Source organism: Rutilus rutilus (assembly GCF_951802725.1).
Source record: "Rutilus rutilus genome assembly, chromosome: 22".
Lineage (NCBI taxonomy): Eukaryota > Metazoa > Chordata > Actinopteri > Cypriniformes > Leuciscidae > Rutilus > Rutilus rutilus.
The window spans coordinates 21,788,947-21,806,185 of NC_140227.1; the positions used below are offsets into that span (position 1 = coordinate 21,788,947).

The 17,239-nt window shown below is 36.3% G+C and overlaps 1 protein-coding gene across 4 annotated transcripts in view; it reads right to left on the reverse strand.

Moving 5' to 3' along the window:
* The window catches only part of iqsec1b (IQ motif and Sec7 domain ArfGEF 1b), a 176,471-nt gene that overhangs the window by 121,011 nt on the left and 38,221 nt on the right, over nt 1-17,239 (reverse strand). For all 4 annotated transcript variants that reach the window (XM_084395316.1, XM_084395302.1, XM_084395310.1 and 1 more), the window contains exon 2: nt 10,056-10,091. In XM_084395316.1, the coding sequence (XP_084251442.1) occupies nt 10,056-10,091 (36 nt within the window). The remainder of the gene's footprint in view (nt 1-10,055; nt 10,092-17,239) is intronic.

The window sequence follows — 17,239 nt, forward strand, 5'->3', positions numbered from 1 at the left end:
CTCTAATTTGTCGGCATGGCAGCAAACCAATGAATCAAATTTATCAAAATCCCACCACGGTTTTATCACCCCAATTTATGAAGACTGAATTATTAATTACAAACAGTCATTTTATTTTGTGTGCTTTCTTTTGTCATCGGCACAGTATACAAAGCTAAATTATAAATAAATCAACATAATGAATGTTCTTATACATTGGCACTTTAAGCAGATAATTTCCCCATGATGCACAAAAGCCTGCTAATATTAATGACTGTGCATTTCATGGGTAAAAAAAAAAATCCTGCAATGTCACGTCAAAGCCATTTGGTTTACATGTCACAACCAAGACAAAGAAGCTGTTCTCCTCAGCGAACCCTGCTAACCAATGATAATCGGTAATGTCATGGGATTAAAACCCTTTGAGTTTCTGCCCTGGCTGGCATAAGCTTTCTGTTATCACCGCAGAGCAGGTTCTAGAGTTACATAACTCCTATAACCAAACAAATGCTCCAAAAGTAAAAAAATAAATAAATTTAAAAAAGTCCAAAAAGCTGGCAAGAACTCAAAGCTAGCCTAAGATTAGCTTCAAGGACTAATTGAGCTGCAAAACAGCAGCTTCATTTGAAGAGCTTTTCATAAGCAAACATTGATCAAAGACACACCCCAGAAGCACAACATGCTATTCAAAGCCCATATAACACACCCATTTTAAAAAGGAATTCTGGCATTATTTACTCAGCTTCTTGTCGTTTCAAACCCGTATACCTTATTGTCTTCCATGGAACACTACAGAAAAACTTACTGTATGAAGAATATTTTTATACAACTAAAAACGGTGATGCGTCAACACAATATTTTGTACTCTGAATGCAAATGAGATTTATATGGAAGCTTGGTTTTCACCAAGGAATAATACAATTTGAATGAAAATTAAATGAAAACAAGATATAAACTCGCAATTCTGACTTTTTATCTCGCAATTCTGACTTTTTTCTCGCAATTGCAAGTTTAGTCCTATCTTTGTTTCAAGGGCTATCTGGCCCTTCCCCTTCCCCCTACCCCTACCCCTACCCCTACCCCTCCAACCAAAAGAGAATTGAGACAACCCTACCCCTTCACGGGAACGCGCAAAATGGAGGGGTAGGGCCAAGGGGTAAATTGGGATTGAGCCTATATCTTGCAATTCTGACTTTTTTTCTCGCAATTGCAAATTTATATCTTGCAATTCTGACTTATTTGATCAGAATTGTGAGATATAAACTTGCAATTGACCGTTCACAAAGACCCGCCCCCTTTATTTACTGTTGCTATGTCCGACAAGCCACGCCGCTCTCACGCCACACCATGTTCTCACACAGTTAAAAATACATTGCGGAGCAAAGAGGACACTGACAACGCACTTACAGACAGGACAGACCAGGTTACTTATGATATGAAACAAAGTCTCACCTTTCAAATTTGGACATTTTTTAAAAGAAATTTAAACAATAAATACCGTTTTGTGGCTCTTTAAATGTGTCTGACAGATCGCTGTAGAGCCTCTGAACCGATCATCTCTTCCTTCTAGTTAATTTATAGCATCAAATAAACATGAATGAACATAAGAAGGAATGTTGTTTTAACCGCGGAAAGACATCCGTACACACAGTTTTTCAAGTTCAAATCCTCCAAAGTTAATCTACTAACTCTCCTGACTGCTTTGTCGGACAAAAATGGCGGATTAGACGGATGGAGGATTATGATTGGTCAGATCACCTGTCAATCAAACTCCCTGCGAAGGGTCAATTGCGAGTTATAAAGTCCAATTCTGAGGGGAAGAAATATTTTAAATCTCACAATTCTAACTTTATAACACGCAAAAAAGTCAGAATTGTGAAAAAGAAGTTGTAATTACTAGTTTTATTTTTATTCAGTGGCAGAAACAAGCTTCCATAAATTTCAAAGCATGCTAGAAGAAATATTAAAATAATATTGCAATATGGCTTAATTCCAGAAAACACATGCTCTGCATGTTTCAGAGTGAAGTGTGGCACTGTACTCATACACACGAACACACCTCTGCATGTGCTGTGAGTTTTAATCACTTAGGCCGCAGCGTAATTTTCCTAGCGTATTTTGTCAATTGTTTTCAATGGGAGTGCCGTGTATTTAAAAACTCCATCAGCATGATGAGGCGCTGAGCTTTTTTCCAGGCGCCGAAAGAGTTGAACAATTTTCGTTCATCACTGTCACTTTTTACCCACAGTGGAGGAGGGGCAGGACAAATACCACACCGGCCACATCCTGCTTATACATTGGTAACAGACAAAAACAACAAGCACAACAACAGAACAAAATCATTTAAAACAAGAGCCAGAGCAAATACCTTACATTTTATCGCCTTTTTTATAAAAACAAACCATCAGATACAAGTAACACTTCCACGGACATTCTGTATCATAGCAACCAACGTGTCTAAACTGAAAAAAAAAAAAATGAAAAGAAAAACCGCTGTGCTGTCAAAGCACTCAAGCTTTTGAGCTGGCTAAAAACACTTAGGTGGACACACAGCCTTAGAATATGCATTTGGAGCCACTAATTTCACCAGATTTGTAATTTGTAAAGTGTTTAAACCTGATGCCAACAAGTTTAAGGTCATTTTGCGGTTTTCTGGCAAAATAAAATTATGGTATAATTAAAAAAATGAAAATGTAAATTAGTATATATATATGTTTTTTTTTTTTTTTACACAATCCCAATGTATATTGTAATGTCATTTTTTCAATATCGAGCAGCCCTATTGTAGAACTTTGGCAGTGGGCAAATTATCAGTGAATAATGACTTAATTTAGCTTTTTTTCTCACATAAACCTATTGGATGAGTTCAAAAGGACTGAAATATAGTGCAAGGATCACATTTCTGCTCGACAGTCTTGGTGTTTACTATTATTCAATTCTTAAGCAATTCTCCTTTTGTTCTCCACTGTTTGGAACAACATGAGGGTGAGCAAATGATGCCTTTTTTGTGGTAGTGTACTATCCTTTTAAGTAAGGGGAAAAACAAGACCTTGAACATGTTAACACTATCACCGAAGCACATGGAGAAATTATTAAATTAACATGGCCTCGTAAAAGCAGTGCAAGTGAATAGCATGACATTGCGCTGACCCTTTTCCTTAAACAACAATCTGCGCCAGATGATCGCTTTTGATTAAGTCTCATATTAACCCTCTGAATCTCCCTCCCTCCCTGATAACTGACCCTGAAAATGGTGGGCAAGTTTTCATTAGTTCGAGGTCCTTGGTTTTGTCTGACAGCATCGATTCATGTGTCATTTTCACCAATAGTATATTGGTAATTCAGGGAGACATAAAAATGTCTCTGATTGTAACACTCAAGCAAAGCCAAAAGACTATTTCCATTTTTCACAACAGCATTTGGCCTCATTGAGCATATGTTGCTTGTAATGGATCTGCGTTTAGCAGTACTGGCCAGCACCCAAACTACAAAACCGAGTAATTGAGTTTAAATGGTCCAGACTGATCAGCATTGTGATCACAAATCTGTTCATTCCCTTCAAACCGTTTCCTCAGATCCAGCAGACAAACCACCATGCTACCATCAATCGTGCATGAAAGTAAAGAAGCTTTGAACCATTAAGCCACTGGTTAAATGTGCAGGGCTCCGATTCACTCTCTCTGCCCCTGGTGCTGTGAAACAAACCGAGTCCGAGTAGCTGTGCAGTTCAGCTTCACTGCACAACAATCTATCAGATCTGCCAGTTTGAGAATGGACTGACTGCTAACACATGGATGCCAAAAAACAAGGCCAAGCCAATAGTGTGTCTGGAAGACCACTGGAAATATCACTGTGGTATATTTATATTTCTTTAAAAATATATAAAATAAACCTTTCAATAAAATAAAATATTAAAATATAATAAAAATGCTGTACAGTTATTGCAATCTCTGAAGGAGAACTCATATTAGTTTATGGATTTACAGCAGTAAAAATAACGGTAGCCACAAAATGTGTTTTGTGGTAGCATTATGTTTGTAAGTGTCAGTGTCCTGCTGTAGTGACCTCTTTCACTGTGCAAATGAATCATACAGGGGTCATTTTCATATTGTTAATATTTCATGGCAGAGCCACAGTGCTTAAAGCAGTACACCTCCATAATTCAACTATACTCTCCTATTAATAAAGTACTAAACCTCCACTACTTTGAAAAAGAAAAATTCAGCACCCTGTATTTACTGTATTTTTGCTCAATTGAGTTTCTATGCATAGAGAAAATTAGCATGCTATGCAAAGTATAGTGGAGAAATAATGAAAAAACAATATACCTTATACACTCTATAACTAGCTATAATGTTGTCACGGTCTCACATCATTTTTTAATTTTGTTTAAAATTATTTAAGAGGTAAAAAATGTGAAATTAAGTTAAAAATTGTGGTAAATGTAGTCTAGTTCATCAAAATGGAAAAATTTGCACATTGTATTGTGGGATATAATCCATTGTGCATAGTTGTATACTGCAATTTTGCTCATTGTAGTTCTTATGTACATTTGCATACTACGCAAAGTATACTCACCATTATAATAAAACATAGTATGCTAATACAATACATATTAGGTGTACGTCTGGCCATGAGTCCTCTTTTTTTTTTATCTCTCTCTCTCCCTCTCATCTGTCTGTCTTTTGGTCTACCTCAGATCTCTCATAACCCTGAGGGAGCCTTTATTTATAGGAGGCAGTAGCAACTTCAATGGCTTTTAATAATTAATGATTTTGAGACCTGGCTGCGTCAGGCCAGTGCCACCAAACAGTAGTAAAGTCATCATATATATTACTGTGGATTAACAACACTCATTTTAACAGGGCACAGGTATTTGGACAGAGCTCTGTAACTATCACTAACATTGAAAAAAACAGAAGGTAGAAAGGAAGGAGCCAAGGAGGATGCTAGCGCTCGATCGAGCCGCAGATCCCCAGATCTGCTGCCTTTGCAGTAGCCACTTGCTATCGTTGTGAACCTATAAGAGAGACTTCACAGTGTGCGGCTGCTCCACATTCCCAGCATCTCGTTGTAGCAGATCAGATGCAGAGAGAGAGAGAGAGAGAGAGAGAGAGGAGCTAAAGGGGGCTTTGCTGCCTTGCTGCCCATTTAGTTATGTTTTAAACATTTTGAGAATGTCAAGGACTCCCATATAAGCAGATATATATTTGCATGTATAAAACCGCATTACAGTGAATGAGAAAAATATTAAGTGTGATATTATAAAGACATTTGATGCATCTAAAATTGCATACTGTATAGATGGTTCTACATTTGGTTTTAAACTTACTTCGCGACCGTTAAAAATTTCTTTTTTTATTTAGTATGAATGAGTGCAGTATAAATGAACTATCTGCCATGTTGTCATTATAATGTGACCTACGGCGTCAGTTGCATCACTTCAATTCCATTCACAAATCCTCTCCCGTGGCCTCATGGGATAGTAAAGTGTCCACCGAATGCACACTTCAGAATTCAGCCGGGTACTTTTTGCCTACTCTTTTATGAATGCTATGAATTCAGACAAACTACTCCTCTCACATCGTCTACTATATAGTATGGAAGTAGGCATATTCAAATGCAGCGAAAATCTTTTTTTAGTGCCACTGTGCAAACACAAAAACAGTATGTGTAAAATGGAATAAAATAGCTGTGATTGTTACAGATAAAAAGTTATAGATACATTTAAAAAATACATTCAAAAGTTTGGCAATTCAGCAAGGATACATTAAATTGATTAAAAAACAGTAAAGACATTTATACTGTTGTAAAAAAAAAGAAAAAAAAAAGATTAAAATAAATGCTGATCATGTGACACTGAAGACTGGATTAAAGGCTGATGAAAATACAGCCTTGCCATCACAGGAATAAATTACATTTTTGAATATTAAAACAGAAAACAGTTATTTTAAATATTACAGTTTCTACTGTATTTCTGGTCAAATAAATGCAGCCTTGTTGAGCAAAGGAGACTTTTTTCAAAAACATTTAGAAAAATCTTACCAACCCCAAATTTGAACAGTGGTGTAGATACATAAAAATAAATATTTATTAATAAATCAATCAATAATAATAATTAAAAACTATAAAAAGACGTCGATTTTTTTTGGCTGCCTTCAAAAATCAATCAGAAGGAGGCATGGACGGCAGGATGTTACCCAAACACTGGATTCTGACATGCCTTGATCCCTTCCTTCCAGATACTTGACAAAGCAGCATTTTTTCAGGCCACTGACACAACCACACATTTTTGTTTTCCAGTATCTGCAAGCAACCAGTGTGTGGCCAGCCCTGCCCACTTAACCTTGGCAAAGCCACAGGCCCGAGTCCAGAACAGCGTGTCAGCACCCGCCTCACTCTGCACTGTTAGCGTGAGCATCAGAGCGCTGGAACTGGGCCTGCCAACAGCTGTGTGACACACACACGCACACAGGCTTCAATGGAGCAGCCTATTACAGGCACCAAATCAATGAGAAGACACATACAGAGCGAGAGAGAAAGCAGGGAGGTGAGTGTAAAGACCGAGGTGAAAATGAGAGAGGGTAAATGCTCTGGGGGACCAGGCCGAGAAACCTCCCTGCAGCTATACAGGCTCTCTCTCACACACACACACACACACACACGTCCTTGTCTACAAGGAACAATGTGTATTGTACAGGGCCGCTCAGTGGAAAGCAGAGGCTTGCTGATGTCATGCTGATGTATGCGACTTGCAGCAGTGACATATTTTGGTTCGTGGCAAGTTGAATAAAGAAAACCGTAAGAGGTGACATTTCACTCCACTCTGATGAGTCACTGAAATTTAAATATTATACTATACTTCACGAGTTTTCTCTCAAGTTACCCACGATAAATGAGGCGTTCGAAAAGATTAAAGACTGATATGACCTGAAGGGTGTTTTCTCCTTAGAAGTATTTCAGTCACTACTACACATTTTTATATACTGTGTATATACATATACACAGTAAAATGAGAGCTTGAAATATTTATCAAATTCCCTGAATGAATCATGAAAAATGAATGGACAAAACACATAAACGGCCCCTAGAATAGAAGGATAACGTCCTTCGCTGTTGCTCAAACTGTCATTTTGTCCTAGAAAGGCTCAACATGTTTTCTGGTTTGAAACTGATGAGAGTGTTTGACGACATTAAAACAGTGGCTGAAATAACACTGATATCTGACTCAACTGCCAGCATCCATTTATCAACCTCAACATCAAAGTCTGACTGAGGGGGACTTAAAAACGTCCAGATAAGGGAGAGATATGAGCGATATGCTGGTGCACTCAATTGAGTATGGCTTAAAGCTTTGATATCGAAGAAGAGAGCTTTACTGTAAGTGAAATTCCCATTGTCTCTACTAAGTGTTTGTCCCCAATTCCAGTGATAGTAGAACTGTTGCTGCTTAAAACTAAAAGCATGATAGCATAAAAATGTATCACAGTTTCCACAAATATTTATTACACTGTTCTTACCATTAATAATAAGAAGAAATGCACCAAATCAGCATATTATAATTATTTTTTCAAGGATTCAGGGTTGCCATCACAGGAATAAAATACATTTTAAAATATATATAAAAAAAGAATACAGTTTTACAATAATACTGTTTTTACTGCATTGATCAAATAAATGCAGCAGTGGTGAACATAAAACATTACAATATTAGTCCTTTTCGTAAACAGTGGATTGACTTCCAGTTCATTTCTGTTTTCCATTTTATTTCATTTTTTTACAGTAATATATTCAAATATGTATTATTTTTCCATATATTTACTAAAATAAAATATAAAACGGTTTCTAATTTGTTGATAAAGCTGTCAGTAGAGCTTAGAACTGAAATCGGCTAAATGGATAAGCTTATCAGCTGATGTGAATCATCTCAAAATGACCAAAGATTGGCTGATTTATTGGCCCATTATAACACAACACACTAACATTTCTTCCAAAAGTCCTTGGTCTCTACTGCCAAATTATACATCTGCTTCATTCACACCGACACAGGAAAGAACTTATTCAAATCTGACTTGCTTTTCCAATTCAACAATCTTATCAAGTTTAGCATGTTAATAAGACAGATCTGGGAGAAGAACACTGAGCCAAGACACTGTCAACACAGGGTCTTTAGTTTTCATTCAGGCAAAAGGCTAAGACAACAAGGCTTTCCTCTTTCTATAAAACTGCATGGTGTGCTTGCCTAACAGAAAATACACAGCGATCTTCCCCGATTATGATCATTCACCCTCGATCCCTTACAGCACTTTACCCTAAAACTAATAAGTGTCATCAATCCGCAGCCAGATAATTAGCAAATTACTGACAACTGTTGTGTGTTATCATGTTTAATGCGGTTGCACAAGTCCGATGTTCCTTCAGGAATGCTTCTTAGGGGAGCTTCTCGCTTTGATAAGCAGCCTGAGCTTCTTTTGCAACAATTTCCTCTCCAGCACTCAATTAGAATTTCACTGGCTGATGAAATCTGGGATCAACAGCAAACCCCGAACAAGCCCATTTCAGTGGCTCACAAAATGCTATGAGTGTTGAGGAGGACTTGCTGAATGCATGGAGGAGTCCCTGAGGATTTCCTTGCTCCATCTAATCCAATGCCACCCCAAGCCGAAAGGAAGCGTTGAGGTACATTGATTCGCACGCTACAACATTGCAGCGCTGAGGGAGGATCTAATTAAGCCTGTTAATAACCTAGTGCTGAAACACCCATAAATGTTCAACCGAATGGATACTACAAGTAATAAGTTGTCTTTCCATTTTAACTTGTGTCGCAATACAGCGGTGCCCACAAATTGTTACTAATAAAGATGTGTTCTGAAGACCTGTCCTTTAAGAGAATCTATCACAATGATGTAGAGATCCCCGCCTCTAAACTGATGAAAAAACATCCACAATGTCTCACTGAAGTGTCAAGTAGACAGATAGTACGGACATACATCTTATTTTTGCCACTTGGGCAATAAATCAGCAATCTCAATATGATGTAAAGGTCTCTCAAAGTTTAAGGTTTTGATGTTTTACTGTACAGTATGTGCGATTTATTTATGAAAAAAGACATGCTGGTTGTGACGTCATGAAATCCGAAGGCTTAGTTTATGAATAATAATTAGATTATGCACAAATACTTTTACAGTATCGATAAAGTCTATGTAAGGTATAGATAAAGAAATCAGGATCATAGTAGAGTATTTGTTCATTTCAAAATCAAAACGGATTTTTTTAAATTTCAAAACATTTCAAAATCAAAACATCATTAAGCTCATTAATTATTCTTGCTGACAAACTGAAATGCTTGAACGAACCTGTGACATACCTCAACTATACAGGATTAATAATAAATAAATAAACAAATAAAATATCTTGTTAGTCTAGAGGTTACAATTTGCACTTTACCTGCTTTAAATTCTTAATCTGCCCTATTGTTACCTTTAATTTTAACAGGACAGATTAATTTAATTTTAATAAAAAATAAATACCATTGCCACTTTTTATACATCTTTATATCACTGCCATAAGCTATTTTATGAAGTGGTGTAGATAAAACTGGCCATGGCACAAAAAAAAAAAATTGTTGGAAATAAATCACTAAATACCTAAGGCGATACTGAAAGCATTCAAAGGTACATCCCTGATTACACAATGCCCTTGAACGTAAATTGAAAAGCTTAAAAATAATCCACATAATCCAAAAATCAGCAGCCCTAGAAAAAGTAAAAATAAATAAATAAATAAAAATTGTCAGTGTTTCCTACAAATCCCCAATGAGGGAAACAGATTACAAGTCTGTGATGGGGACAATGAGGATGTCCATCCAAGAAGCTAATGCGGGTCTGAGACACGGCACGGAAAATGTGAACAAAGATGCATGACTCAGTCATGGAAATGACATGTCTGTTAAATAACGTGCATCGCATAGTTTGACATGGCAATGAGAAATGCAGTTCTCCGAGCATCTACTACAAGCATCATGGTGACAGCAGATGAGCCAAGATCCACAGAGAGGGTGTCCTCTCCTAACCTACCTGACATTTGAGACACACAAGCCCTCACTTTCATGCCTGTGGGAGAAAAGAAAAAAAAGACAGAGTTAGAAGTTGAAATTTTGAAAGGCAGTGAAAGACTTGACGTATCAAACTTCCACCAAAAAATAAATAAAAAATCCTCCTTGTACCTAAAGAACGATATCCATCTCATTGTTTTTACACTTTAAATTTGTCTTGCCTACAGTATAAGTCCTTGAGTGATGCATGCAATAACATTCATGATTCTTATGAACTCATTCACTCAAGTGAATTAAAAACATACAGTACAAGTATAGTATGATTGACAAATTACTCTTTTGAGTTGGCCCTTTTAATGAATCCTAATGAATGGCCCTATCCCTTACAGAATGAAATCATTTACATGTTGTCTTAAAAACAGTTTGAATATTATATTTGCTAAATAAATAGCAACTGAACTGCATATGGCAGAAAAGACATTATAACTAATGATAAAATGGACAAATCAATCAGAATCAAATAAATTTTGCCATATTAGATTACTTTTTCTTTCTGAATCAGTTCATTAGGTTTAAAAATATTGTTTTAACGACAAAGGAAATGTATACTATGTTTATGAAATGATTTTTTTATTGTATATTGTATAATACATGATTGACTAATCAGCTGTAAACAACCCAAGGACAAAGGCATAGATCCCTGTCACATTTTAAAAATGTAATTCTGTTGTAACACCTTTTCTAGGAGGTAAAGAATCATTTATCATTCTCTAAACACCCAGTGGCGGTCAGATTCTATACCAGCAGGCTCTCCATATGTGATGGAAAGCTCTGATATTCACATTTGCAACTGGCAGATTACCTCAGGCTTCCCCTAGCCCAAGCCCTTGTTTAATAATTCACAAGTTTACCTCTGAGAAAAAGGCTTTTTTAGAAACACTACGGTTCTCATTGGACTAAAAGTGCCAGCAGCCTCGCTCTCAGACAGATGTCAGAAAGCTTTTGGACAGAAAACTGGTTCTGATCCCATTACACAACAAAGCGGTCACACTAAATGAAAACTGTGTTGAGCCAGAGAGCTGAGGTGACCACTGTGTTGATGTTGAGAGTGGATGATATTGACATATCCTGCAAATATCAAAAAGCTGTGTAGTTCCCAGTAAGGAATTTTAAATGTGCTTTCCTACTATTGGTGGTCATCTCTTTTACTTCCACAGCTGCGTTGTTGCTATTCCCGATGTTGATGGCAGATTTCAAATTTGATTTGTTTGTTGTGCTGCACTGCTAACTGTGAGTTCAGCTGAAAACACACCACTCGGCATTTACTAATTAAGCAGTCACATATATATTATGTAAAAAAAAATTGCAAATATTCCTCATTTATAAGTACAAAGAGATAATAAAGCAGCCCAAGTGGGTCATAGGTGGTTCATTATAAGGGTTTCGCGAGTGTTAGTTTTGAAAAAGTGCTGTGATAGTGCCAGGCTAATATAATACAGTAATAGGCAAATTAAGCAATTAGGCAAATGAGGCAATGCAAGAGGGAATAAGAAGATCCACAATGCCATAAATGCACCTATACTTTGCACTAAATTGCTGTTACCTTTGTCTAACCTGTCAAAATGAACCATACTGATCTCACATTATTGTACTTATGAATACTTTCATTTGTTGGTGATATGACAAGCCATTATGGTCTAGAGTGAAAAAAAACAAATCAACTTAAAGGAACACTCCACTGTTTTTTGAAATAGGGCTTATTCACTTTCTTTCCTACATTTAGATAGGTGGGCAAATGCATTTTTGTCTCAGTGCATGCATTGTTTTAGTTTGACAGGGTCGGCGCTAGCTTAGCCTAGCATAATGAATGGAATCCTTTGTTGCCAGCTAGCATGTCCTGAGTAAAAGTGATATGAAAAAAAAAAAAAACCCACCTAATTACTTCTTGTGGCCTGCGTATTCACAACAAGTACAAATAGCGATGCAGATTAACACTAGGTGATTTCCTATGCAGATATTGACTTGGGACTATATTAGGGGGAAGCACAGGCAAAGCACTGCTACTTGGGCGCAGAGATATCACGCCCAAGTAGCAGTGTTTCGCCTGTGCTCCCCCCTAATATAGTCCTTAATATATAAGTCAATATCTGCCTAGGAAATCGCCTAGTGTTAATCTGCATCGCTATTTGTACTTGTTGTGAATACGCAGGCCACAAGAAGAAATTAGGTGGGGTTTTTTTTTTTATATCACTTTTACTCAGGACATGCTAGCTGGCAACAAAGGACTCCATTCATTATGCTAAGCTAAGCTAGCGCCGACCCTGTCAAACTAAAACAATGCATGCACTGAGACAAAAATGCATTTGCCCACCTATCTAAATGTAGGAAAGAAAGTGAATAAGCCCTATTTCAAAAAACGGTGGAGTGTTCCTTTAATAAATAATTAAAATATTATATTTTAAAATAAATTAATGGAGCTCAACAGTGACCACACTTTTCGGCTTCCTTGATAACAGAAGTATTACAATAACAATGGTAACAATATGAAACTTATGTCGATAAAAAATATATAGAGAGAGAGACATAATATAATAATATAGCTAGACATAGACAGACAGATAGACTGATATAGATGTTTTTTTTAAAGAAATTTGTATTTTTATTTATCAAGGATTACATTGATCAAAAGACTTATTGACTAAAGATTTAATGTTATAAAATATTTTTTTCATCCTTAAAATTTTTTGTTTTCTGAATCCTATTATCCTATCCTGTGACTATTAAAGGGGTTATGACACTTAGTACTGGAGCAATGGCAACTTTAAAATATATTAAAATCAAAAACAGTTGTTTTAAATTGTAATAACATTTCACAATATTACTGTCTCTTTGATCAAATAAATGTATAAGAAACTTCTTTCAAAAACATTACTATTAAAATTCATACCAACCCCAAACTTTTAAAGTGTAGTGCAGTTTGAGACTCTATAGGACGGGACTCAATTAAATAATTTACGTTTATTACGAATAATACATATTACTAATAACTCAGCCTTGTAGATCAGCCTTGAAAGGTTTAAACACTGAAAATCTATTTCTCTATGGAGAAAATGAATGAGATTTTATTCGGGAACCCTGTTGTACTCTACAGCAGCAACAAACAAACAAACATCCCCCCTTATGAACGTTCCAAACCAACCAAACCCGACGCCGCTGCACTCGACTGAAACATCTTCAAAGTCACAATAGGAAACCTTTGACGGACAGTTGGATAGAATACATGACCTGTTTATTCTTGACGGGGGAAAAAAAAACAATTCACTTCATTCAATGCTCTCAGTAGACAGCTATGCAGACGTCATTTTTGCTATGCCTTTGATTACAGATTTCAAGTTTGCTTTGGTTAACCACCAGCCAAACAGGGCCAGACACTTAGAAACAAAACAGATGATCGGCGGTATCGGAACATTTGTAAACATGCAGGAAGCTCTTTCTTAATAAATATAATTCCTTAGTAAATGTTACTTTAAAGGGAGAAGGTGAGCAAGCATACTATATGCATCTTTAAAAGGCCACTGAACTGAATAGGAAGCTCTAACAAATTTAGGACAATCAATTTGATGGACCCGAAGGCCTGCAGTCAGGGTACAAAAATAATGCTTTTCTTGTCTGATGTCTTTTAGTAGGTGGTCTTTGTTTTAACTAGTTTGAATCACGTAAATCAACAAGAGTCAAACTATCTTTCAACTTAAAACTAGGGCTGGGTATTGACACAAATTTCATGATTTACTTCGATTTTGATTCACAAGCTTGTGATTTGATTCAAGTCTGATTTTGAATAAATTCAATTTTGATTCAGTACACGCCAAATTTTCCAATAGATGAAAATTTTCAACTAATGCTGTAAACTATACAGGGAACATATTGGTACTTTACTACAATATTAAAGGTTAAAATGAAATGGTTTTGATAGGCTACTACTTTTAAATGACACGTTTTTATAATAATATAACATTATAATAATGCTTTTTTAATGACAATTATATTTTTTGAAATATTAACATTTAAATGGTGGCTGTTGTAAAAACAATGAATTTATTAAATATGAAAGAACATAAGTAAAGATACAAAGAATAAGCAAGAAATTAAAGCTTTATAGCATCTTTTAAAAACAGTGTTTACAAAGTGCTTTACAGAAGAGATATACATGAGTGCATTCACAGAAGAGAAACGCATACACACATACTGTGATAGAAATAAGATAATAAAAAAAATACAACAATAAAATAAATCAAGGAAAAGCCTAGTGAACAAATGTGTTTTGAGATACTGCATAGTGAGTTTATGCATTATAGTGCAATTATTTAGCAAAATGTTCCACTTCAGAGTTCCTTTTTTTGGCTGACTAATGAGTTTATGGACATTAAATGGCTTTTCTGAGGTAAATGTAACTGTGATATATTGTTTATTGTAGCCGATGACAGTCTGTTGATCACGTGAATGCAATGATCTCGTCATTGCAACGCGATTTGTGCACTCTCACGAATGCTTTAATCATAAATAACAATGCAAACATGATGTAAATATAGCAAGTGGTTTATTGTCCAGTGTATCTGATTATAATGGGAGTTTTGGCAAGTGTCCAGATAAACTCCTGCAGTCTGATCAACAGCTCCAGCCATTATAGAGTGTTCTTTGATCGCTTTCTGAATATAATATCAATTTAAAAATGCATAAATACGCAGTAAATCAAACGATCTGTAATAGCAGACAAAGCAATAGTGACCACTAATAAAATAGTTACTCACAAATGTGTAGTGCGACATTACAGCCCGATCTCATCCCAAGGCGTCATATACATATACATATACATATAGATATACATATACATATACATATACATATACATATACATATACGCTTTTGACATTTCGTCTACATCCAACGCACATGGCACCCTTTAGCGTCAATATGAGACGCAGATAGATATGGGCCAGAAGGCGCCTCCTAGCGGTCTAACCCTAACCCTACCCCAGACCTAAACCTACCCATAACCGAACAAAGCTCTGTGCGTGTCATATTGACGCTAAAGGGTGCCATGTGCGTTGGATGTAGACGAAATGTCAAAAGCGTCAGTATATGACACCCTAGGATGAGAATGCGTTGGACATCACTGTCGGATCCAAAATAGTCGGCACAGCTTCATCTTTTAGTTTCAACCTTTCTGAAAATCCTCCCTTCAAGCGTTTTTCAAAAGTTTCTCGTCCACTGTGAAACGTCAGAAAATGCTAAATCCACCTAACTGCGCAAGCCAATTTAAGCACTTGGGAAATGTCGATTTTGGACCCTACCTGCCGTTCAGTTACACCTAATGCACCTACTGTTTTTGAGCACTGAGTTTTAAGCTCCAAATGTTCAAAACAAAATTAATAAGCATCACCTTCAGTGCAATTGGAATTCCATCTTAATATTAAAAGCCAGCGAACAGGTCTTACACGGGGATTCTGATTACTGAACACTCAAGATCATCAAAAGAAAAGTTAGATCAGTTAAGACAGCAGTTAAAAAAAAAAAAAGAAGAAGAAGAAGAAGAAGAAGAAGAAAAGAAAGAAGGAAAGTAAAAGTTCAGTGTTCTGGGGCTTTTTAAAGTAAGGAGAGTTTGGACTCCCTCCACAAAGTGTGAGACAAGCACAAATCTAACATCACAGCTCCAGCACTTCAAAGCCGTGGCAATGCCTCCCCACAGGAGTGGCCGTGGAACAGATGTCTGAGGAAAATGCTGCACAGCAATCGCTTTGTGGCCTCCAGTGACGTGTTTAAAAAAAAACTCCAGATTAACAGACCACACGACGAAGGACACAAAGATAGCACATAGTTTGAAGGTCTTAGTGAACGCCAGCATCAAAATCCTCAGTTTACATCACTGAATTTGAAACCAAGCTTAACCTGTATTAGAAAGAAAATCTGCCATGCTCTAAAATATCAAATTTTACTTATAAAATCTTTATGTTCACTTATAGGCTACATATCTATGATTACAATCTTGGGTACATGGTGTAGTTGCTACAGACATAAATGTAGCTATAAATAACAACATAGAAAAATCTGTGAGGAACACAACATATGCTATATATACACACTCTAAAAAATGCTGGGTTGTTTTAACCCAATGTTGGGTCAAATATGGACTAACCCAACGTTGGGTTAAAAAATGCAGTTTAAAAATGGACAAATTGCATTTTGGACAAAATCAAAAATGGACAAAAATGCAATAAAAAAATTGACAAATTGCATTGGTTACATTAAAAATGTAACCCAACGGCTGGGTTTGTCCATCTTTACATTGCATTTTTAACCCAACGTTGGGTTAGTCCATATTTGAGCCAACATTGGGTTAAAACAACCCAGTATTTTTTAGAGTGTATATATATATATATATATATCAGCAAGCTCATTGGCCGTTGATGCAACAGCAACAGCAATGTGTCCAGTTCTAGGAAATTTTCTTTGTATGGGAAACTGATGTAACTATTTCAAATAACACAATATTTAATCCACAATGTTTCAACTGTCCATCCATCTTTTCCGGCCTATTAAAATCATCGGTCCTCACGTATCATGGTATCAGAGAGGGATGTCAATTCAATGAAACATAACACTGCTGCTCAATCACCACAACACAAGGTTATAATGACCCTAATCGTTATAGCTCTAATGAGGTCCTATCAAAATCAATCATCATTTCGAAGCTTGTTTTAATGGCATACTTATGAACACAATTAAATCAAAGCATTCAATTTGAATAACAAATTATATCTACCCATATACCCGAACAGGTTATGCTCAGAAAGCTTATTGGTATTCATTGCGTTATATAGCTACATCTGTGGGTGAAATATAGGGGTTGGAAGGCTCTCCAGGCAAAAAGGATGGTTTCCAGCCATGTTAGAGAGCATAGCAGCCAAACAGAACCATCAATACTAGCTGTCTGCTCCAGGCTAATAGTTTCCCTCAAACCCTCACAGTTTCGAACACTTATATAGAAGCTTTAAAGCAAAGCCCCATTACACAAAATATTACACTAAATGACTGCTATGACACTATCATCACGGGCACATCTGAGCACCACAAGATATGATTAAGTGTGGTATTACTTAAACCAGTTTGTTTTTCAAGCACTTCATGCTATAAATGAATGTAGACACC